The sequence below is a fragment of the Tenrec ecaudatus genome, chromosome 1, assembly GCF_050624435.1.
Source record: "Tenrec ecaudatus isolate mTenEca1 chromosome 1, mTenEca1.hap1, whole genome shotgun sequence".
Lineage (NCBI taxonomy): Eukaryota > Metazoa > Chordata > Mammalia > Afrosoricida > Tenrecidae > Tenrec > Tenrec ecaudatus.
This window is the reverse complement of record NC_134530.1, coordinates 215,317,618-215,342,965: the sequence shown is the minus strand read 5'-3', so window position 1 is coordinate 215,342,965 and position 25,348 is coordinate 215,317,618. Positions and strand designations below refer to the sequence as shown.

Sequence of the window (25,348 nt, the reverse complement as noted above, 5' to 3'; positions counted from 1 at the left end):
GCATCTTAGAAACGAAGAAGAAAAGAGAAAAAAAGGCCACAGAAACATCGAAACCTTATTGTAGTCATTTATATGTTTATATTTTTATTTATATTATGATATTGTACAATTTTTCAAGGCTAGTAACAGAATCTTTTTAGTATGTGTATTTAAAGCATAACAAAATAAAGGTATTTCACAAAGAAGTCCATATTACAGTACTATTGAAATATGAGGCATAGGATAATTATGCATTTGTGGCTTACAAACATAATACATTCATCTTAAAGATAAACATTGAATGTGAATAACGTTTTGGTTACAATAAATATCATGGTAAGTACTAACAGCAACACCTGAGACAGAGAGGTGCTTTGGAATAGACAAGAGGAGAGCGGAGAGCAGTCAGGAAGCAGCTGTGCTGTCGTACTAGGTTGACAATCATCGCACATTGCTGAGCACGTTCGTCCTAGAGCAACCTACTGTCCCTAAACCTCCCTGTATGGAGCAAAGTCACCCTGCAGCTCCTCTGGGTAACGGGTACCAATGTCAGCATCAGGTTTAGAATCAGTTGTACCTTGCATTTTCGCCGTCTGCCAGATCAGTCCACATGTTTCAACGTAATCCAGAAAACATTTATTTAGAAACAGAAATATAAAGAGAATATTATATGGGTAATTACACAAATTACAACTCCTCATCATCTTCATAATTCTTTGCAACGATCCTCTTCAAAATCGAACCTGGGTTTTTACACAGTGGTTTCGTTATCAGAAAAACCTACGAACACTTACATTAAAAATCCCAAACAAAACGCTTCGGCATGTAGGAAATGATAAGGGGTTTCTTTGATCACTCAATTCTGCCCAGCCATTTCCTTCCCGCAGACAGACTGACTAAAAAGAAAAGCTTAAAAGGCACTGGGGGTACTTAAGCTAATGAATTTTAGATCTATGCATTTCTAAAAGGCGGCAAGAAAAAAAAGGCGGGAACCTCTTTCTAGAAAAGACATTTTATCCCAATTAGTTTTATAACATTAAAATGAACACTAATGGTCAACAAAACCCAGGAACAATTGTATTCACCCTCCGGGAGAGAGCCACGTGCATGCTCAAGGTAAAGGCCAAGCTTCCCCACAGCTGGGAGCAGAACGCATTCCATTCAGCCATCAGAGAAAGGACCAGCCAGTTTTTGCCTAACCCAGGGTAAAATCCCCTTCAAAAACTATCCCTAAGGGATTAAAATGATAAAGAAAATGAAAAAAGATGAATTTACACTTTTTTGGCCCTTTATACCAAAGATGTAAAATGGCAACTGACTTGAAGGTACTCAAATGATTTGTAAAGAAAACACTTCTCTGAAAAAGAACAAAATCAGCAGTTCTCTTGGCCAGAGAGGAGGGTCGACATCTGTGAACACAGGTTTCCCGGTAGCTGGGGAAACTGGCCCCCAGGACGGCGGCACCACGTCCTGTAACAGTGCCTTTGACTTCTGCTTCTGTGAGGAACTCGTCCCTCACCCCTCAACTGAAGATGCTCAGGATGATGAGCGGCTCCATGACTTCCTCAAACCTAAGGAAGCGCCATCGTCTCTGCCATCTTTGTGCCCTAGTACAGCACTTTGCTGAAACGCTTCTCAACAGAAATGTCAATCCCATAAAAAAATCTGGCCCCGGCAATGGCCAGTTTTCATTTCTTTACACATATTCTAATATTATAGTCTTTTCAAGTGAATGGAAACTGTATCAACATTCATGGTACAGAGCTGCATACACCCTTGTTTCCTCTCTGACAAGACAAAATGTGCACTCAGACAGGGTGGCCTACATTTTAAAAAGCCAAAAAAGGTTTCCAATTCTGGAACGGTATTGGTATATGAAGCGTCTTTTATAACTGCCTTATGTTCTCAAAACATCTGCAACATTAATGGATAAACTGGACACACAATATAAATAAGAAAGTAAGTTGTAGAATATAAAAAAAAATTTCTGAAGGGGATCAATCAGAACTTCAATAAAATCTATGAATAAAAACATATGCTTACACTATAGTGTACAATTATGAATTTAAATGCATTTAAACTTATAAAGAAATTATAGTACTGCAAGATTACTCAAAGGCACATCTTTTTTCCTCTCAAATGTACAAACAATAATAAAAACACACACACACAAAAGTCTTGGGCAATGTGCAACTTTAAAACATGACTCTCAGACCAGCCAAACAAATCCTTAACCATTTTTCAAATGGATTCATTTATACCATTGCTGCAAAGGGAACACCAGAGACAGTACAACAAAAACAAGCAGCTCTTCAGTGTCTGACTCACATTTTGCCCCCAAACTTTTTCACATTTATCAGTTGCATTCTGAATGTATAAGCTAAGAATTTTTGAATTTAAAACTCGGATATTTTATGTCTACCATTATCTTAAGAATTACATTAGAAATCTACACTGAGAAGGACTAAAACACATACTCCAAACTTTTGAAAAGAAATCACGGGAGTTCACCATTGCGTCCATCTCCAATGACCATCCCGAAGGGAACAGCACACCCCTCCATGTTCCCATACTTTCCCTCAGGCTGTGGGTCTATTCTGAGGTGCGCCACACTGCACGGTCCATATTTGGCACCAAGAGGCTACCTGAACACAATGCCATGACAGAAATAGCCAAATAATGTTAAAAGCCTGTTAGCTGTTAACAACCATCATGTTGTATATAATCTCCTAGTTGACTCTTCCTAAATCATTTGGGGTGAGTATGGAGGACGTTCACACTGGTACAAAATGAAGCTTCTATGAAAACTGGTTAAGGATTCAAAGTACGTCAGCTCTGAAATATTAATCTTAACACCCAGACAGACACGGGGAGGTATGATTTGCACGAAAAATACTTTAAATTATTTTGGTTATGCTCTCCATGATCCTCTGTGCATCTAGCTGCTCGTGGTGCACGCGTGCATCCGCTTTGCCACATCGTACACGTAGGTGATGTCTGGTCGCTTCTCCGGATCCGGGTTGATGCACACATTAACTAGCTGTCGGAGCTGGAACGAGAGAGGAAATCACCACCACGTGCTTCAGAAAACCATGTCAGTTATTGAAAACAGAAGAAATTCTGAACGGCTATAGAAAAACAGATTTCTGGTCTATTCTGCAATAGACTGCAATAGGAAAAACTGCCACACATGATTTTGCGACTGGTCACAACTCTCAGAAGTATAGTCATTGGAGAGGGTTCATGTCAAGCAAGACATGTTCTCATAATCAGAGGCTGTCAAACAGAAGCCAGCGTATTTCAGAGACGTTTAAGTAGAAAATACGAGCCCCTAAAACAACGAGTTGGTAACCACCAGGCTCCAAATGATTGCAGATGTGCTTGCATTTTTAGGACCTGAAAAAAAAACCACCAGTCTTGATTTTCAGTTGCAGATTTCATTATTACTTTCCCATGCTTGCTATCTAAATATAAAAAGGGTAAGTAGGATAGGTTGTTACCATGTAAACTTATTGCTAACCACATTATACAAATCTATGTGAAAGCGTTTTCTAAGAACAGTGCACGCTCAGGGGGTTATCATTAATTTTCCTCTAATCCTCAGCTGTGTGAGGTAGTATCAATGTCTTCACTTTACTCACTTACATCACACAACAAAAGCCCATCTCAGTAAATCGACAGAAACGCCTATCCTGTATAGTTCTAGAAGCACTGAGTGGAAGCAGACAGGGTTCCGGGCTGAATCATATGTGCCGTCAGTGCAGGAAGTATGCCTTCAAACCCTGCATGTGATCCCTCATCAACAATAACCCAAAGCAAGGGGTGGACCATCCAAGTCTGCCTCTAGGAATAATTTAGACATCTTGTAAATGTGCGCTAGTTCCTTCCGGCCAGCATTCACATAGAAGCACTTAGCAAAAAAATCAAATTACAATAATTTATTTATAGCCTTCAACATCTCCAAGAAAATAGTTTTGAACCAGAAGAAATAGTTGGGGTGATAAAATGTATGAGCTGGAATCTGGAGGCTGTGCTGTGAGAAAGGCTGATGTCAGGGGGGAATGTCATTCCGGAAGAAGTCTGACAGACAAGGGGTCAGGGTCTTGTGAGGAGACAGCCTTGTACGTGGAAACCAGTCTTGCTCAGGACCCTTACAGCCCTGTGCCCTTAGGTAAGTCTCTGTTTAGAGCTTATTTCTCTACTAAGCAGCTCTCTCAGACAGACTCCTCTAGGTCCAATCCCTTAAAGTACCGTATATACTTGTGTGTAAGCTGAGTTTTTCAGCACATTTTTAATGCAGTTTTTGTGGTAAAGTTAGGTGCCTTGGCTGATGTTCAGGTTGGCTTATACTCGAGTATGTATGGTATATGGTCCTAGCAGGAAGAAGTTCAATTTCCTCATGCTCAGAAATTCAGCAATGTTGGATTATAATGTGACATGCACTGAGAAGGCTGGGACGTTTCAGCACATATTCGCTACAAAAGAGCAAAAAAAGATTAAAAACTGGTAAGGAGTACAGTATACACAGTCATTTTTAATAGTGATCTAAAAGAAATTTATGTAAAAAAAGAGGCTGGCATTTTACCAATAAAAAAATATAAGCCCTACATTTTTAACATGCAACAGGAAAGAAAAAAAACCCCACCAGGGTAAGTATTTATCCTTATATTTTTGTTAAAAAGATAAATGTGTTCTAATAGGCCACACAGCTGTCATCTGTTTTGTTAGGAACAAAAAATGGTGAGAAAGGATGACCGTGTGGTGACTGAGACGCCATGTCTTTTCAATGTGCTGCTCCCGGTGCAGAAGATGACAGGGTTTTTTATTCAAAGTGGTCCATCTATTCCACTTCAGCTCACAAGGATATCAATCTTTATGCATTCCATTATACTTTTGACCACTTCCAATTTAACTAGACTCATACGTCATATACTCCACATTTACGGAGGTTTCATCTCAAATGTTGGGTCTTGCTGCATAGATCAACAACGGTGCCGAAAGCTTTCCTCCATTCCCGCACTGACCGTGCCTCAATTTTGAATACTCTGAGAGGCTGCAAGCTGAGGAGCCTGCTATCAGGCTCCCCTAACACCAGCTCAGCCAGGGTCCCACAGCTGTTCATAAGGCTGTCACTGGTCCATTCACTCAGTGCCCGGCCCATGCCCCCACCACAAGTAGATCGCCAGGTCTTGCTTGAGAGGGTCTTAATCTAGAAATTCCTCTGAAACTTGTTTACCTAGATGACCACTGGTACTGAATTTGACATACCAGCGGAATTAACTTCCCGCATCACAAGGACAGCTTCTACCATCACAGCATCACCAAGCATGACTAACTGACAGGCGACTATGCAACTTAGGAGTCCTCAATATTCTGCTGCAACACGGTCATACTTATCTATAGCTGAGCTTTCTCATTTCCATGTTTCTAGTGTCAGAAAAAGAGTATTCTTTCTTCTGTTTTCAATTACACCACAGGGATCTCTTCCACTATCTGAAGACTTTTATATCTAGTATCTGGGACAAGTTAGCTCTCAATAAATATGAACAGACTTCAAACGTTTGAGGAAAAACACTATATTCATTTAAATTGTCTTCCAATCACCGTAATCACTTTAGCTCATTTTCTTCCAACTTCTTGAGCATTGTCTACACACCCATGCTTCAATTTAGGTATTTCCATGACTTCTTACCAAAGTCTAGGGTAAGCCCTCTCACTTATGAGCTTCTAAATCTCTAGCTCCTGCCTAGCAGCTTTGTAGCCTAATATTTATGCCTCAAGCCCTCTCACCTAGTCTCAACCAATAGTTCAGCTAAAGGAGATACTTATAGTTCTATGCTCACCAGGCTGTTTTATGCCCTCACATCTGTATTACAATGTTTCTCTGCTTACAGTGTCTCTCTCCATCCCTAATCTCCTGCTGATCTAATTGTTACCTATTTTCTCAAAGCACACCTCTTCTCCAACACCTTTCCTACATACTCTGTTCCCAGGTAGAACGCACAACTTTACACTTGGGCTTCACTGTAGTGTTCACATATTGTTTTTATGAAAGGGCCTTTAACAATTTATGGCACTTCTTTCAATGTCCGTGCTCTCCTACCAAACTACAAGACATAGAGTATGAACAGAGGATGGGCAGTTAGCGGTTGCTGAATGACTGAAAGAATTAGTGTGCAACACTGGGCTGAAGGAGAAAGGCAGGTTGTGTGCAGCTGGCACTTGAGCTGAGCCCAAAGCACAAACAGAATTTTTATATACAGTCATGGAAAGTATCCTACACAGAGGGAACAAAATGAACAAAAGGTGGCTGGCGAAAGACAGCATGAGTTGTGAGAAGATAATAAGTACATCGGAATGAGTGAGGAGCAAAGGATTAAATAAGCTACAGCTAAATAAAAGAAGGGAGTTTAGATACACTTCAGATAGGCAACGGATATCAGTATTTACACTGGGAGGGTGAGACAGAGCTGTGTTTCCGTATCTATATTCTTGGTACAATCTCAGATGGAGCAAGAAGAGGACAACATCAACAGAACAGGCAGTTAACGTCTAGGCTTATTAACAACCTACAATATGCAGATGACACAACCTTGCTTGCTAAAAGGGAGGAGAACTTTGAAGCACCTGCTGATGAGGATCAAGGCCTGCCCTTTTCAGTCTAGATTACAACTCAGGAACTTTGCAGTCTCATATGTAAAGAAAATGTAAAGAAAACCACAATCCATATGACTGAATCAATAAACATCATTATAAAAGGAAAACATCTGAAACTGTCAAAAATTGCATTTTGCTTGGATCAGCAATCCGCCCATTGGACAAATCAGCTGCACAGTTCTCGTTACAGTATTGAAAAGCAAGAATGTCACTTTGAAGACTAAGGTGCACTTGGCCCAAGCCATGGGATTTTCAGTCTTCTCATATGCATATGAAAGTTGAACAACGAATAAGGAATACAGAAAAAAGGATGCATTTGAATGATGGTGTTGGTAAAGAATATTTATCAGAAGATTATCAGAAGAACAAGCAAATAAATCTGTCTTTTTAGAAGTACAGCTCTGCTCAGAGCAGCCAATGCACAGAGAGCACCACATGGCCAGCCCACTATGAGACACGACATCCCTAACTGACCCATTGCCCAATGGGGGACAACACTGGAGCTCTTGTTGCGGGAGTTGTACCTGATCTGACCCCACCACACCGAGGCAACAGACTTAGGGTGCACAAAAGAACAGCAAGGGGAGCAGAGCCAGGAAGCTCCAAGGGAGCACCAAAAATAGACTTTGGGGCCAAGGTGTGGCACCCCATCAGACTCACCTGAAAACACTCCTAAAGGTCAACAAATAGACCTTGAGCTATTTACAGCCTTTTTTTTTTTTTGGTCATTGTCTTTTTGTTGTTTGTTTTTCTTTTGTTGCTTTGTCCTTTTTTTGTGTGTGTGTGCATATTATTATCTCTGCAGGTATAGCTAGATAAGATAGGCAGGATAAACAATCTGGAGGAGAAAACAATGGGACTGAAGGGGGGGTGGTGGCATGGGGGAAAGAAGTGGATGCTAAAAACCCCAGGCACAAGAGAACAACAAGTCATCCAAAAGCGAAGGCAAGGAGGGTGTAGGTCGCCTGGTAGGGCTTGATCAAGGGCAATGTAATGGAGAGGAATTACTGAAACCCAAATGAAGGCTGAACATGATAGTGGGGCAAGAGGAAAGTAAAAGGAAATAGAGGAAAGAACTAGGAGGCAAAGGTCATTTACAGAGGTCTAAATACAGATATGTACATATGTAAATATATTTATATATGAGGATGGGGAAATATATTTATGTGCATATACTTATAGGTTTAGTATTAAGGTAGCAGATGGACATATGGCTTCTACTCAAGTACTCCCTCAACACAAGAACACTTTGTTCAATTAAACTGGCATTCCATGACGCTCACCTTCCCAACATGATCACTGTAGACAAAATGGGTGCATAAGCAAGTGTGGTGAAGAAAACTGATGGTGCTCGGCTATGAAAAGATATAGCATCTGGGGTCTTAAAGGCTTGAAGGTAAACAAGCGGCCATCTAGCTGAGAAGCAAGAAAGCCCACATGGAAGAAGCACACCAGTCTATGTGATAACGAGGTGTCAATGGGATCAGGTATCAGGCATCAAAGAACAAAAAATCTTATCATTCTGAATGAGGGGGAGTTCAGAGTGAGGACCCAACGCCCATCTGTAGGAAACTGGACATCCCCTTACAGAAGGGTCGCAAGGAGGAGATGAGCCAGTCAGGGTGCAATGTAGCAACTGTGAAACATACAACTTTTCTCTAGTTCTTTAATGCTTCCTCCCCTCCCCTATCATTATCCCAATTCTACCTTATAAATCTGGCTAGACAGAGGACATACACTGGTATAGATAAGAACTGGAAACAGGGAATCCAGGGTAGATAAACCCTCAGGATCAATAAGGAGAGTAGCAGTACCAGGAGGATAAGTGGAAGGTGGGGTAGAAAGAGGGAATGGATCACAAGGATCTACATATAACCTCCTCCCTGGGGGGACGGACAACAGAAAAGGTTTTAAAGGGAGACGTCAGACAGTGCAAGACATGACAAAATAATAATAATTTATAAATTATCAAGGGTTCATGAGGGCCGGGGGACGGGTGGGAGGGGAAAAAAATGAGGAGATGATACCAAGGGCTCAAGTAGAAAGTGAGACTGATGATGGCAACAAATCAACAAATGTCCTTGACACAATGGATGGATGTCTGGATTGTGATATGAGTTGTACGAGCCCCCAATAAAATGATCTAAATAAATAGACGAATACATAAATGAATAGTTGAATGAATGAGTGAATGAATAACTAGATAAGAAGTACAGCTAAAATGCTCCTTAAAAGCAAAGGTGGTGAGAGTTTGCTTCACAAACTTTGGACATGTTACTAGGAGGGGCCAGGCCCTGGGCAAGGACATCATGTTTGGTAAAGAGTCAGGGAAAAACAGGGGGACCCTCAACGTGATGGATTAACACAGTGGCTGCAGCAGTGAGCTCCCACTTAGCAATTATGAGGATGGTGCTGGGCTGGGCCTAACAGCCACAGCAACAACAACGGGATTGCAGGTGAGATACATTGTTCATCAGGACGACTTAGGCATCTGAAAGGGAAGTACTATCACTAACAGAAGTCAGTCACATGGGAGGAGTTGCAATACCTTCAAAGCTCGGAGCGTCCCTTGCTCTTGTGTTGAGGCAAAGGAGGAAGGAAAACAAATTCACTATATCGAGTTAATTCCAACCAACGCAACCCTATACAGGGCTTCTGGGACTGTAAATCTTTATTAGAAGATTTTACTGTAAATCTCAGCTTTCGTGGGTTTGAACCACTGATCTTGCAGTTAGAACCCAATGCCTAATCCACAGCGCCACACTACCTAAATGTTAGTTACATTTCAAATCATTACCACTGTAACAGGACGTGACTTGGCGTCAGATGTTATCTGTGTTCCAACCAGAAGATATAACTTACTAGGTATTAGCTGGAAATATCAGTTATAAGGTGGTTATAATAACAATTGAGAAAGTAACATCTCCAGGTTCTTAATTCCACTCAGAGGATGGTCTGGCGTCACCTGGGGAACCTGCTGTCATTGTGTTCCCTGCTTATGCAACAATTCCAGCATCCCAGGTCTCCATCAAGAGTACACAGCCTTGAATTGTGGGACACAGGGCTCCCATCAAACTCGTACTAAGAGAATTATAGTTCAGGGAACACACTAGGAGGGTCAGAATTCATCTTTACTTCTTTGGATAATCGATATTCTACCCTTTAAATCAAATTAGATCACCAGAAGCACATTCGTTTATCCCACTACTAAATCATCTTTCCAAAAGGTGTCCTACTGTCTGCTTTTGACTTTCAACGACATTACGGAGATGGTGCTATAAAGTTCCCATTGAAGACACTGCTTGATAACATCATTCTCCTGTTTCTATGTGTGCTATTTCTTTCGTAATTTAGTACGAAGGGGACATTTCTCCTTCTTCAAAGAACTAATGCTTCCTCTTTAAAGACAGAAAGCATTTCCTCACTATATTTTCCTTTGTTTGGAGTCAGAAAGAAAGCAAGCAGCACACGAGAAGTTTGAACATACGACTCTGTGGCCATTAGGATGAGGTACAGCAGGTGGGCTTCAAACACGGTGAGGAGCAGTCCAGTATCTTCCCAGCCCATTGCCCCCAGGGCTTTCTGAAGTGGCCTTGTATTGAGACACCTCCATCTATTCTTGGGTTTGCATTTGGCCTTCTATGTCTCTATAGCTCTATGTAAGAAGGGCCCCGTGCTTGGTAAAGGAGAGAGGCACTGAAAAAGAGGAAGGCCGCCGTCAAGATGGAGTGACAACTGGGAGGATGGCACAGGACGGACGGGTCACCGTGAGTCAGAACCAACTCAATGGCACCTCACTACAACAACATCTAGCCTAATAATCTGTAGATTATATAGTTTGTTTTAAATTTTATGTTTTGGAAAGGGAGGTATTAAAAATTATATGAAAGGAATTTACATAAGCCTTGACACACCTGAATAGACTTGTCGGGCAGGGGCAGATCAATGCAATAGTCTACTGGCTATTGGTTGGTGGTTCAAACCTACCAACTGCTCCGTGAGAGAAAACTCAGGCTGCCCACTCCAGGAAAGACCTACAAGGCCTCCAAGACCCTGGACAAGGCCTCTGGAAGAGACGCCATGGCAGGGGGGAGTCTTTAAAAAAATCTTACGTTTAAACTCTGCATCTGGCACATTCCGTGTATTTTCACATGATGTCATCTATTCACTCTTAACGGCTCCATGGGCTGAACAATACCCCGGCAGGCATCCTCAAACTACTGATCTTGGGCCACAGGCGGCCCACCGAGGACATTTATCTGGCCCGCCGGGTGTTTTTGCCCCATTTTGTTTACTTCAAAATAAGATATGTGCAGTGTGCACAGGAATTTGTTCATAGTTTTTCTTTAAACTACAGTCTGGCCCTCCAACAGGTCTGAGGGACAGTGAACTGGCCCCCCTGTTTAAAAAGTTTGAGGACCCCTGCTAGAGGAGTGGCTTCCCTAAGGTCAGAAGGGTGAGATGGACCAGAGGCTGGACGTGAACTGAAGCATGGGTTTTGGCGCGCATGCACATGGGTAGGCGGGCCCAGGAACAAACAGCCTGCCTGCTTCTGCTGGGCCCCCCATGCCACCTCTGCTCACCTTCCAGAGAGACATGCAGGGTTACTAGGTTGTCTGATTCTAAAGGAATATTACCTCTGACACCACTTCATCTGGTTTCTAAAGATCCATGGGTTTGGATTCTAACACTGATCAAATAACAAGTAACAACCTAAAAAAAATCCTCCCGAGTTCCGCAAATCTCAAGAGGAGATCTAGGCCTACTTCCTCCATGAGGACTGCTGCTGAACAGTGACATCCACGTCGTGAAAGTGCCGACTGTGGAACCCTGTGGGACACTTACTGCAGCAGAGAGCTCAAACACGGCACAGGAGCCAACCGGGGTTCTGGTGTGCAAAGGGATCGACAGAGCCACTATGAGTCACGCTGACAACACCTAACAACAACGTTATGCTTTCAATGCTGTCTCTAATCTGTCTCATCCATTAAAGTGACAGTAACTCCCTCCAAATGAATGTGAATTTGAATATGGGGCAATTTCCTTATACTAATTATAGAGAAATGATGATTCCAAATTTGCAATCAGCCAGATACATCTCAATCAAAGTGATAAAATTAACTTAAGAGAAATTTTACTCCATGGGAGTCTTATAATAAAGTTCCTATAAAACAGCAGTTCTCAACCTGTGGGTCGTGACCCCTTTGGGGGTTGAATGACCCTTTCACAGGGATCGCCCGATTCATAACAGTACCAAAATTACAGTTATGAAGTAGCAATGAGAATAATTTTATGGTTGGGGGGGGTTACCACAACATGGGGAAGTGTATGAAAGGGTCGCGGCATTAGGAAGGTTGAGAACCACTGCAGTGACCTTCAGGGAGGAGGTAATTAAGAGAAAGATTCTTTGAAATTCCTCACAGTATTTATCCAAGGCTTCATGATATTTTAAAGCATCAGGTTATAAACTGTGCTCGATGACAAAATATGTAGGCATAATGACATTTTTAAATCATATATATGTATATTCCTGGGAGAACTCAATTTCTATAATATCAAAAGGCAACCATTCACACGAAAATATTGCTTTCCTTTTATTTCTTTAACTTACAGGATCAATTTCAAAGTCAGTGGACATTATAATATCAAAAATAAAAACTAAAATAAATAAACAGGCAATCCAAGGTTACACCTCGAAAACACACTTAGGTTTTGCATTGCTTCACACAGTGCTAAGAAATGTGTGCTTTGCTGCCTTTAGCAATTTTTTTATACAAGATGGTAAAAATAAAGGTCTTAATATACAAAAACCTTTAAAAATCAGAAAAGGGAAAAAAGAACTTTAATTTGAGCATTTCAAAGCAATATAGAAAGCACTATGATGGCCCTCTATATATTTCTAACAGATAACGAAACTCTAAAACCATATGGAAATTAGTGTTTGTTTCCAATGACGTGGAAAAGCATACTGATGTATTTTCATGTAGGTATTTTTAAAAGGAGTATCAAAGCAGATCCGTGGGCAGAAGCAACAGTCAAAGGAGGAGCGTGTTACCAGTCGTTGTTGTAAGGGCGGTAACCCGATGACGCGTCAAGTTCCCTCACGCACCAGTGATAACAATAGGGCGCTTTGCACAGGATAACTTCCGGTCCCTAACACAATCCTCAATAGAATAATGAAGACTTGTGTTATTGGTACTGTTTCTTTTTCACCCCCATCTTAATCCCTCTGAGACCAATTACGTTATAGCAGCCTCCCAGACATACCCAGTTTCCATCTACCCAAGGACACATTTTAGCACCCTAAAGTGGGTGTAAGGCACTAAACTATACTCGAATCCTGAGCTTTCGATGTTTATACAAAATGATTAGGCGCATCCAACATGTACACCCAAGTATGGCTAGTGATTGGCACAGGGGTAGAGGGAAAGTGGGGTAAAAGTAATTTTGTGCAGCTCTCAGGAAATGTAATGGCCAGGGTTCACAACTGGGGCTCAGCCGGTGGCTGGAACAGTGTGGCAGACTTACAGAACAGTTTGACGGATTCCCACAGACTCTGTGAAATACAGGACACCGTTCTGGGGTCCCTTCCTTCCGGAACAAGTCCCCAGTGTCACTTTATGAGCACAGTTGAACAAAGGACTGCTTACACATATTTTTTAAAAGTGCGTGCGTGGGGGAGCATTCAGGCGTGAAGATATAACTTTATAAGGCAACTTTTAGTAAGGTCAATAGATGGCCAAAATGGTAAGGATAGCAACCTTACTAAAACCCCTTTACGAAAGAAATGACATGCTTTTAAGAATTTGAAACTATGTTAATATTATTAAACATATTTTATTATATTTTATAGTCAAATATTCTCTCAGCATCTGATGAGTGACCAAAATAAAAAACCAAACTCACTGCCAATGAGTTGATTCCTATTCATAGCTACCCAGAAGGGCATTTTTACTCTGTCCTATAGGGTTGATATGAGATGTATAGTTACAGGGATATGTGTGTGTATATGTGTATGTATCTATATATATATACACACACTATATATATGTCTTTAGACATTATTTGTCCTCAATGTGTCTCTCATTGGCATATTCTAGAGATGATGCATGATGAAGAATATTATAGCACCAATATAAACCACACTGGCTAATTTCCAGTAACAACTTCAGAGAATTCACATATCTTCACGTGAGAGGAGTGGAAAGCAGAGCGGGCGAGGAAGGCTTTTTCTTCTTTCATTTTTGGCTCTTCCAGAAAGAGTTTAATGGGATAGCCAGGCAGTGCTTTCCCAACTGTATACACATTTCCAGCATCGTTGTTTTGGGGACAAAAAGAATTTTTGAAAAGTAGATAAATTTAGGTTGTTCAGATAAATAAATAAATTTAGTTTAAATTAAGAAGACATGTAAAAATAATCTATACCTGACACTGTCATCTTATTTTCTCTTATTTAGATAAAACAACCATTTTATGACCCAAAACAATGTTCATGTTTTTTGTTAACTCGCTCGACTTTCTTAAAAAGTTGCTTTGGACCTACTCTGAATTTGACAATAAACCAGAGATGTTTGTCAATACCAGGTCTGAAACATACCAGGTATGTTTGTGAAGTTTTCATTCAGTGTTTCCTTTTCCTTAATGTGGACCCTGTGGAAAGTCCTGGGCCACCTTATCACTTCTTTAGTATAAGCCACCCGGGGCATCTCCCTCGAAGGATATGCAGTAGCTTGTATGTACTCTCGGCGTAAGACCAATCCACGTCTTCAGCAAACTGTACCCTCATTCTCTCCTTTCCAGCTCACACGGGTCACGAGTTGCCCAAGCCAGCGGAGTGCTCTGAGCAAATGCCTGATCTTGCCTCTCCCCTCTGGAAAAGGAGATTCCAGATAAGCCTGGTGGCCAAAGGGTAAGAATAAAGATGAGAGAAAGAAGGAGCTGCTAAGTCACAAAATGCTGACTCAAAAATACCCCTGAGAGTTGACTCCAGGGATGTGTGGTCTTGTAGCTGGAACAGAGGATGCTGGCAGGCTGGAGGCACCCTGGAGCTGGGTATCTGTTTAACACTATCTGGGGTTTATCAGTTCAAATGTAAAAAGGGAACAATGCCACTGCCCTTCTTCCTTTAATAGGAACGTTGTGACATGGATTAATTAAAATGATGGTTTTTAACTTACTGGCTTACTCCACACAAAATGTGTTTTAAATGGACTCTGTGATCAGTGGATACCAGTACACACGTTCTCTCAGTAACACGCTTGCCTTACCACATCAGGATGCCTCCCTGGATAACTCTGCTTCTCTGCCATCGAGTCCCTGCTGACTCATACTGATCCTAGAGGACACCGCAGAACTGTCCCTGTGAGTTATCGAGACTGTAGCTCTTCATGAGTGGAGAGCCCGCTTTTAATGGAATCTGCTGGGCCAGTTACTTTCAAGACAGAGGTCCGCTTAGAGGTAATGGTGACTATTTTCTGGAATTCCAAAAGGGTAATCTTGATAGACTGTCCCCAAAAGACCCTAGCCAATTACGAAGGAGAGTTAAACATAAGTTTTTCAAGAAAATTCAAACTGCACTGATGAGAAAAAGGCCAGGAAAGTAGTACAAAGGAATTGCTTTCCATCAGGGCAATGCACCTGCTAATTCCTGGAGGAGAGACGGCTCTCCACGAGGAACTTCAATGGGCGACCAAAGTCCATCTAGCCAGTGGCCCTGATCTCGCCTCTTCAGGTTCCTTTCTGTACCTCAAACTCAAAGAACATCTCAAGGAAGATAACTTGCATCCCTTGAGGTGTCGAAACTGCTGTTCTGACGCTGTCTAAATGCAAAGGGGCAGAAAGATTGGGGGAAAGATTAGAGATGGAAACACTGTCTTTGGAAGTACAGAGGATGTGTCCAGAAACAGCAGCTCCTCATTGGGGTAGTTTTGTTTAATAGAGGTTTCAGTGATTTGTGACAGTAATCTTTGATTTACTCTCCTACCACAAGTTTAAATTACCACTAAGCCTCAATTCAACCAATTCAGATCAACAAACACCACCATGCTAGCACAACCCACCTCGTTAAAAAAGGTTTCATTCACTTCTGCAATGTTTTATAGATGCTTATGTTTCTTTTTTTTTCACTTGGAGCATTGTTTTTTCTTCAGTATCTTGTGCCTTACGTGGACTTTTACACAGCAAACTAGATTCCCATTCATACACAAAGACTTCCATGACATTGATTACGCTCCCGTGTCAGCAAGTTCGTCATCTCTACCCTGCCTACCTCATTTCCGTCCTTCGGTTTTCCTACTCTCCCCCTTGCGTTCTTCTCATCTTGATTTTCATATCAACGCTGACCCTTTGGCCTCATGTAATTGATTGTTTAAAGGAGCACATTTCCCAGGGTGTTACTCTTTAGTAATGGCTATGATTTGGGCGCTACCTGCACGGTCAGCAGTTTGAAACCACCAGCCACTGGAGAAGGCGACCTTTCTACTCCTGTAGTCTTGGAAATACAGGGGATGGGGTTGGGGCGGGGGGTGTTCCACCCTGTCCTACAGAGTTGGTATGACTCACAATCTACTCAATGGCAATGGTACATTTTGGCTAAAAGGTAACCTTTGGGAGTGGCTTACAATGAAAGTCTTAGAATGAAAGTCTCAGAGGCTTCCTAGTCTGGTCAGTCAAGCCTGGTCCCTTGAATGAATTTGGATTTTGTTCTACATCTTTCTCTCATTCTAAGTAGTATCTGCTTTGTTGCTCCTGGTAAGGGATGGCAGGGTTTGTAGCATGGCACCATCTCGTTCCTCTGCCCTCAGGCTAAAAGAGCCCATGCTTCACGCTGACCATTAGCCCTGTGGATTAATTTCTTCCTTTAGTTTTTCCTTCACTCTCCTTTGCTCTCAGTGGAAAGAGACTAATATCTCTGATAGCCACTCACAAGCCTTTAAGACCCCGGATGCTACTCCCCAAATTAGGATGTAACACAGCATCTTTATAAATGATGTCAATTATTCTAATTGTCCCACAAGACCATTATCCTGAGCCTTCAAACCCAGTAAATCAATCTAATGAGGTATTTGGGTGTGTCTAAGAAGTATTTGTAACTGCGCACCAGGCCCCATGTGCTTTATTGCATACACGAATATATAGAGACCTACTTATATATGTATATACATATGTCTACAAATATACCTACATGTGCATGCTCATATACTTCCATATACTTTCCCACATCCATACAGCATACATAACTACCTATGTAAACAATTACATATTTTTTGCTTGCTATTATTGTTGAAAAATTATGTATTTACACTATTTGATGTAGTTGTCCTTTATTCTTTCGCAGATTTCAGTGACATTTACTTGGTTCAAATTCTTCTGAAATCCCTCCTAGAGCGTATCAATTTTCCCAGCACCAGGACTGCCATACAGCTAGGAGCCCTGGCCATACAGAGAGTTAAGCACGGGGTCACAGACAGTGAGGTCAGCGGTGCAAACCCACCAAGGACATGAGAAAGAGGCGGCTTTCTGTTCCTGTAAACACTGCACTTCAGAAACCTGAAGGAACAGTCCCACTCTTTCCCACAGGGTGACCAGCATTGGAATCGACTTTATGACAGTAGGTTTGATTGGTTGACTGACTAGTGACATTGCAGGGGCCCATCAAAGAATGTTACTTTCTGTGGGGGTACACAGTCTTGACTGTGTACAAAAGTGGCATCATGCAGTATCTGTCCTCTTGTGATTGACTTATTTCACTCAGCCGGATGGCCTCTAGCTCTATCGTGGGCTCATCCTTACTAGTCTACTTTGTACAGTGTTCTATTGTGTGTATGGAATTTGTTGATCCACAATTTCTTATCCATTCAGCCAACAATGCACACTTGGGGCTATCCTTATACTAGTCTATCAAAGCATTGTGTTGAAGTCTTCAATTTAATTTTTCCTCACCCTATTTTCTCGAACTAAGATCATCTTTGTTCTTTATTCTCAAATGCACATCTTTCACTTTCATCTGCAAACCCTGAACTCAACTTTTTAGAACTTTCTTCTAAGCCTATCTGCTCAAACTTTAAAAGCAACCACTGAAGTACAATTCTATTCAACCTTTCTCGTGTCTTCTCTATTTAAGCTAGGAATTTTTAAGACTAAAAAAATTGAGATAAATTGTATATACTGTAAATGTTAATGGTCAGAGTCTAATAAATCAGGTAAAAATAACCAATTCAGTGTAAAATCACACTTTACAATTTTTAAAATAATTATTAGTATAGCTATTAACTTTCCTCTTATAACTTAAGAGTCTCAGGAGATGATTTAGTGAACCGTAGTGTAAATGTGTAATTTGTTTGGATGACTCCAGTGTCTCTAAAGAAAATAAAATACAGAAACTAAAAAGGTAAAGATTTATTTAAGACATCCCATAAATGAAGCTGCTTGTTTATAATGTAAGATGAGAAAAAAAATCATAGAGGAGGTCATATGAATGAAAGCCAGTCATCATGATCTTCTGTCTGTCTGGCCACGGGCTTTCTTCAGAGGAGTTTCTCTTAATCAGTAATTGTCATTTATCGGCTCACTCCTTTTTTTTTAATTCCCTCATTGCTCTCAGTCAATCATCCAGTCATCAATCAATTAATTACTAAACGCTTTTTAATGTGCCAGGCCCTGAAGACATCCAGATAAGAAGCAGAGTTACTGATCATCAGGAGCAGGGTTTGACAGTCTGGAGGGTGAGCTACACAGGAAAGAAGTAATTATAATGCAGTGAGACTTCCTGGAGAGTGAGGCAGCCCAGGAGAAAGGGGATTCAGAGGCAAGAGACAATCATGTCCAAGCTGTAGTGGAACATGCACTTGGAGAGCCAGCACAAGGAGAATGAAACGTGATCAAGAGAATCTTGAGAGACAAACTAGGGTCATATTACCAGAAGCCTTTGAGATCATAATACATAGTCAAGGTTCAATAATACTTGCTTTCGTTGGTGATAATTCCACAATCACCTAATTGTAATTTAAACTCAGAGATATCTAAGTTTGTCTGAGGAGAAAATCTCTCTTTTCAGTTCAAGTTTTATCTAGGGATGAGATCACTGCTGGAAAACTGCCGTCAACACAGCAGTTCAGCAAGCCCCACAGCACCCATTCCCTAGAACCACGCACCTGTGTGAAGGTATTTCCATCTAGAACCCTAGCCATATGCTCAAAATAATACAAGCATCATTCAAAAGAACGATGTGACAATTGTCCAAAGAATGCCATTGCTCATTTTTAACTTTTAATGCTTAATTGTATCTGTTTAAGAATAACCCAAGAAACATCCCAAATAAAACTGAACTTTTCTAGATGGAATAACTATGTCTAGCTCTCAACTGAAGCTGGATGGCAAACCGACGGCTACTACTCTCAGGACATGTCCCTTTAAACTCCTCTTTGGGCAGCAGCCCTAAAGACGTCACAGAATCAAACTCAGCTTGGTAAGCTCCGAGTATACTTTTGGTAGGAAACGGTTTTGCTTAAAAATGTTTATTAATAGCTACGGTGTGTATTGCAGTTTTAGCTATAAAATTAGCACTTTAACTGGTCTCTTCCTTCAGAGTACACTCTTGCAAAGCTTTTGCAGGTACTTTACTTTGTATTGTTCCAATCACTTGCCATGCTGTTGAATTACATGGTAGTCTGGACTTTCAGAAGATCTAAAGAAATATTTGAACATATACTTAAGTATATATAAAGAATTATTTAAAACTAAAACATGGCAGCACCACACCTTATTTCTTTTGCTTTGTTATCAAATAGTCTCAAAAATTATTTCTCAAATTGCTTTCCTACTTAAACAATAAAAATATTTATTAGCACATCTGCATTTCAAAGCTTTTGTTCCAAGAACTCTTCTACATAACTGAATCAAGGAAAGTAGCATACATTCTATTAGAGTTGGGGTATTATTTTTAATATCTCATCTCCTTAGCAAGAACCAGTTTTCATATTTACCTAGATAGTGTAGCTTTCTGTTTACTAGGGCATAACAACAGTTTTACCAATATCAGGAATTGTGCTGTCTTTTTTTTTTTTTGAAAGGCAAAATAGAGCATGTTTTGCTTTGCTTTATACCTCTTTTCGAAGCTGGGAACTATACAGAGTGGAGTAAAAAGTGGAATCTATTTTCCTTTCCCAACTCTAAGACCTTCTATCTGGGCCAGACTTTGATATTTGCCCCTTGGCTGAGAATCCGCATATCCAACTTCACACTTAGCTGCAGTGAAGTAGCCCTGCAGGCAGGCCGACTTCAACGAACCACTAGTGGGCTCATCATTAAAATCCTGCTGAAGGTCACCATGGTAACCGCCTGCTGAGGCTTCGCCGCTACTCGGCATCTCCTAATCAGCTACCATGTGAAATGCAAATTCAGACAGTCTGAAAATTAGTCAAGAAGAATAGGGGATGAGGATGCAGATATGTGAAATATTCATGCGCTTCCTGGAGAAAAGAAGACGGCATGAATGACACAACAAAGAACAGCCCTGACACTCTTGCTATCGTTTTGCATTATTGTTCACACCCTGCTGTATTTCCAGGCCCACAGTTCTGAAGTTGGTTTTGTGAAATGCCATATTTATAGTCGAGACCCAAAATAGTAATTAAAAATGGCTAACATAATAGCATTGACATCAAATACAGATAAAGCTTCTAAATGATCATCACTGCCTTCTAAGAGTTTATTCTAATTACCTGAGCACAAATGCTATTAAACAAAACAAAACCCAAAACACCCAGCATCATTGGTTATCGGTATCAAAACCACCCTCAACAAAAGGTATTTGACTGTGTTCTCAGACCACATATGCTTTACATGTGGGACTCAGGTGTTGAAGTTATTTGGAATAGCATTACACCAACTCAATTTTCCTTACATGAAAATGCTATTCTGTCCACAACAGAAATATGGACGAGACTAGCTAATAACGGAAGATTATCACTGTTTTTACGCTGTTCATGTGCTCTTTTCCATGCTCCTTGGAGAAGATGAGGGGTCCTACCTAAGTCCAGCCAGAGCCGGCCCAGTGGAGACCCTGTGTGCGTGTCGCACAGAGCGCTGTGGGAACACGTTTTCACTGATCCGAGAGACAGTGCTGTTCTGCATACTATAGACGCTTTCAATCTCCATACAATCATGAGGTATTAGGCTGCAATGGGAGATGTTTTATTCAATGAAAGCGGGATATTCGACAGAGTACAAATGACTCATTTCAATGGGTTACTGAAACAAGCAAGGCTTCAGACTCAGATCTTAGTGAGGTAAAGTCTTGAAAATCCCAGTCCCATCCGGTCTACTTTTTAGGTTGTCTACAAGGACAACGTCAAAATGTTTCCCTGCAGGAATTCGACTGTAGCCATGGGGTGATGATGAGATGGACATTATCAAAGGAGGGAGGGCAAAGCGGAAGGAGTAAGGTTGAAGGCCAACGTGGCTGAGAGATGTACACGTATGCTTCCGTTCTTAGAAAACATGGAAGGTCTGTCAAAAAAGGGAACTTAACGTTGTTTGGTGGTCTGAGACCGTGAGGAGGAGGAGTGTGCCCCTAGTAAGAGGGGCCAACAGACATGCGGATTACCTCGAGCCTGGGTCCGAGCATTAGCTCTGCCCTTTGCTGTGTGCGGCGCGCTGTAAAGCCAGCCACTGTCCCTATCACCCCTAGGAAGGGGCCAGTTTCACACCGCATGCTGTGCTGGGTTCCACGCCACACTGTGAATGGCAGAGTCAACGCTAAGCAGCCAGTCTCCCGCCACGGAAGGAAAACAGAATGGAAAGTGCGATTTCTGCCACCTAGACTAACTACCCATTTACTCTTTCGAGAGAAAGTAATATTTCTTAATAAAATGCAAATGTCACAAAATGTACAGCGGATGAAGACAGGAAGTGGAAAAGGACTTACTTCCTCTGAGTAGTGATCTGAAGGGAGGGGCGGGTAGTCACACTGCTCGATCTTCTTACACAGCGAGTATAAGTTCATTTTGTCACCGTAGAACGGGCTCTGCAGTGCAGCCATCTGCAAAATGTCCCCAATGAAACGGATGTAGTGGCATGGTAACTTTAAAGGTGATTGCAGAAAGTAGATTACACTGTGGTAGAAAATCACTACAAATACTTTAAATGAAGCTATCTAGGCTACTTTATTTTTTATGACGACCCCTTTCTGAAAATTATTCATAAAGTTCTAAAATCTTACATAGTTTGTTTCCCTAATATAGGAAAATAGTTAGTATACAATTACTTCTTTATATACATATCGATGTATGATAATGTTAAGCAAAAGAACACAAAATAGCGTAAAGCTCTTTTATAAAGAGTATCATAAGAGTAAGTAGCATATTTTGTGACTGACAGATGTCACAGCACAATTTAGGTAAGCTACAATCAAAATACAGCAAACATGAAACTGAAGTAAAAATTCAATTATAACCGGTAATCATTTAAGGACTCCACTGTATTTTACCTAGAGTAACTTTTGGAGGAAACAATTTAATAAACATAGTTTATTTGGAGGAAAAAATGTCTTCTCAATTCAATTATAAATGACGCTCAAATATGGTTTACAGCAGATTCAAACTTCTTTTCTTTTAGTAATTTGTTGAAAACATCAAATATGCTAAAAAGCTCTATCACATGTCAGAGCTTCTACTTTGGGGAATCCAAATGATATATATATTTCTTATTCAAATGCAGAACACATGGCATGCAACTTTCTAAAAAGGCATTATTGAATTGAGATTTATTTTAAGACAATGCTCTAACTTGGCATTTAAAATGCAAGCAAGTACTCTGGTAGGCAGGGTTACAAACGAAAAAATTCAATTGAAAATGTTCACATCCTGTTCGGAACCTTCTAAATCTTTGAACCGCAGCAGCAGGAATACAACACGGAGTGCGAGGCTGCCCCAGAGTCAGTCACCCTTTTCTACATGTGCTAATAAGTTTGATTTTGGAAGGACAATGTGTATATTCCCCAGACAGGCGGAGTGTGTGTGAAACACGCTAGTCCATGCTGTGCTACTCAGTGAGCTTCAGGGGGACAGGACAAGCTGAAAATGGCTCTCATCTGTCTCCCGGCTCCCGAACAGGTTTAACTCCTTCACGGCCTCGGGGCGGGCGCTGGGCTCAGGAATCACACCCCGGAAGAGGCTCCACAGATCCATAGCTAGCCGCTGTTTCACAGAAAACCTCCACAGCCTATGTGAAACAGTCTTAGGAACCTGGTCGTCTCACATGAAGGTGGGGGGTGGGGGACAGTGAGAAACAAATTTGAATGTCCCTAAACATATAAATCACTCCACCTGAAAGGACATGTCCAAAAGAACTACAGCAGAAATCATGGTTCTTGTTAATACAGAGGCAGTTTCTGATAACACAGAATATTAAAATGCCTCTCCCCCAAACAGACCATGCAGCAAAAGTCGAGGCTCTCTGCCGTGTGCGAAACCCCTATGTAAATGTACATCTTATTCGTTATCCTACGCCAGGAGTTCATTACAGTACTTTTGTCTCAATACAGCAGTGTTAAAAGAACAAAAATCTGAATGTCCCCTAAGGAGTTAAACAGGAATAGTATATTTTCATGCATCTCCTGTTTTGACAGATGAAAAATGTCAACTGTCCTGTTTTTATTTTCAAGCTTTTGCACTATTCATCTGGTTCATTAGTGCATCTCGATGCTGCCCCTGACAGCTGCTCGCCCTCTCCTCCCAGCAGCTGAATTTTTCAGGCTAATTTGATCCTCCACACTGAGACGATCGCGAGAATGATTGACTTGCTCCCTGACCTCCAGGGTCCGACTTTCCTGATTAGTATTCTGGGGGTGTCGGAGGGACGAAAGCCCACTGTCTGTCTTCGGGGCTGGTGGCAGCTCTCTCTTTTTTTGAACTGTAAGCCACCAACCTACAACCCTGTAAGGATGCGAATGCTGCGCTGAACAATAAAGGAAATGTGTAAAACCTACTTTTCCATGTAAAGGTCCGTGTAGCAAAAGCACAGCATCTTGATTTTAATTAGTAAAGTCTACTTTGTTGCATATCAATTAAAACAGTACTGCTAGTTTTTTTTAAGGTTTCAAGAATATTTGAAAGTCTAATTTTCTGAGTTTAAAATACAATTTCAAAAAAAGGCTTCCTAAGCCTCCATTGATAATGGTAAATTCTTAATGGGATATAGTACAGAATGTCTATAGGATGCTATGGGTGAATTTTTAAAAATGTAACTACTGGGAATTTCTATTAATCTTATGCTAAAGGATAGCTGAAACGACATACAACATAAAGGTGAATTAAATCGTTAGGAAAATCCTCGTTATTCCAAAAGGTTTGCATGGAGAAATCTAGAAATACATTGAGATGAAAACTAGTAATAACAGGTAAATACTTCACTTCAGAACCATCCACAATATATATGCCTGAGTCTAGGCATATCGAAGGAAATTATTTTTATGTTGTTAATTATTTTAAGTATATATAAAAGGGGCCTTTACCTCTCAAAGGTAAACTCAAAAATGTGAAGAATTATTTCAGTTTTGGCATGGGAGTCTTCTGTCCCTAAAGGAATTTATGAAAATTTTCTCAATGGGAAGTACTTCAATAGGACTTTTTGGTTATCATTATTGAATTTAATCTCATTAGTAAAGACCAATTTACCATTTATTTTTCCATATTTAAAGAAGAAAGGCTGTTGCTTTTATGTTAGACTATACGCAGAAGGCTATCTAAGGCTACCTTAAAAAGCATAAAACATTTAAAAATATACAAAGTAACTTAAACATAACAGGTTAAAGTAATCAAGTTGGTTCTTTTCTACACTATACCAAGCTGTAAAAATAGTGCAATCTATTATAATCCACTGTGCCTATAGAAATATCTATTTTTATAACAAAATTCATAATTTTTCATAATTAAAATCTGAATTTATTTAACAACAATAAAAATTCTCTTCAAAATAATGACTAACTTTAGCAGCTGGGGGTTAAAAATAAACATCTCGGGTACCTTCGATTACAAGAATCTGAATCTGCAATTAGTAAAATCATTAAATAAGATTAGGACACACTTATAAAACACACTTCTGATGCTCTTCTTCCAACTAATGAAGAGCTAATTAAAATGTGGCTTCATTATAATTTTCATGTAAGTCAGAAGTACAAAGAACTCAAAATTTAGAGAATAGTTTGACTACTACACCAGTTTCCCATCTACTGACTTCAAATTTCCTTTGTATGTCTTAAAACACAAAATGATTCTATATACTATCTTCCATCACATTTTACATCATTAAATGACATATTTAGATTTTTAAATAACAGCTTTGATTCAATGTTTATGTTTCTAGGCAAGCTACTATTCAATTAAAAGATAAATTTCAATAAGTCACGGAATCAAGATACTCTTTAATAGCACTGCCCAATCACATGGATGAAAAATGTGTTTGTAGCATGCTTTCCTCTATTAATCTAAATGGTCGCCCTGCAGAATCTGCTAGAGAATACCCACATGCGTCCATCTTACGTTGATAAACTGCCACCGACACAGCAGCAGTGTGGTCACTGAGCTTTACCACTACAAACTGCTCCGAAACCTAAACAAAGCAATAATCTAGAAGAGTTGTCTGTTTAGACACTATCTTCAAGGCTCAATTAAACCTATAGAAAAATGAAATGAAGTATTAACAAAGATATTTA

General features: G+C 40.5%; 1 protein-coding gene across 1 annotated transcript in view; it reads right to left on the bottom strand.

Moving 5' to 3' along the window:
- Positions 1-74: 74 nt before the first annotated feature.
- NEK7 (NIMA related kinase 7) overlaps positions 75-25,348 on the bottom strand; it is a 182,121-nt gene continuing 156,847 nt past the window's right edge. The window contains exons 9-10 of the mRNA XM_075528720.1: positions 21,563-21,676; positions 75-3,028 (exon numbers count right to left, since the gene is read on the bottom strand). Coding sequence (XP_075384835.1) covers positions 2,918-3,028; positions 21,563-21,676 — 225 coding nt within the window. The 3' untranslated portion in view covers positions 75-2,917. The remainder of the gene's footprint in view (positions 3,029-21,562; positions 21,677-25,348) is intronic.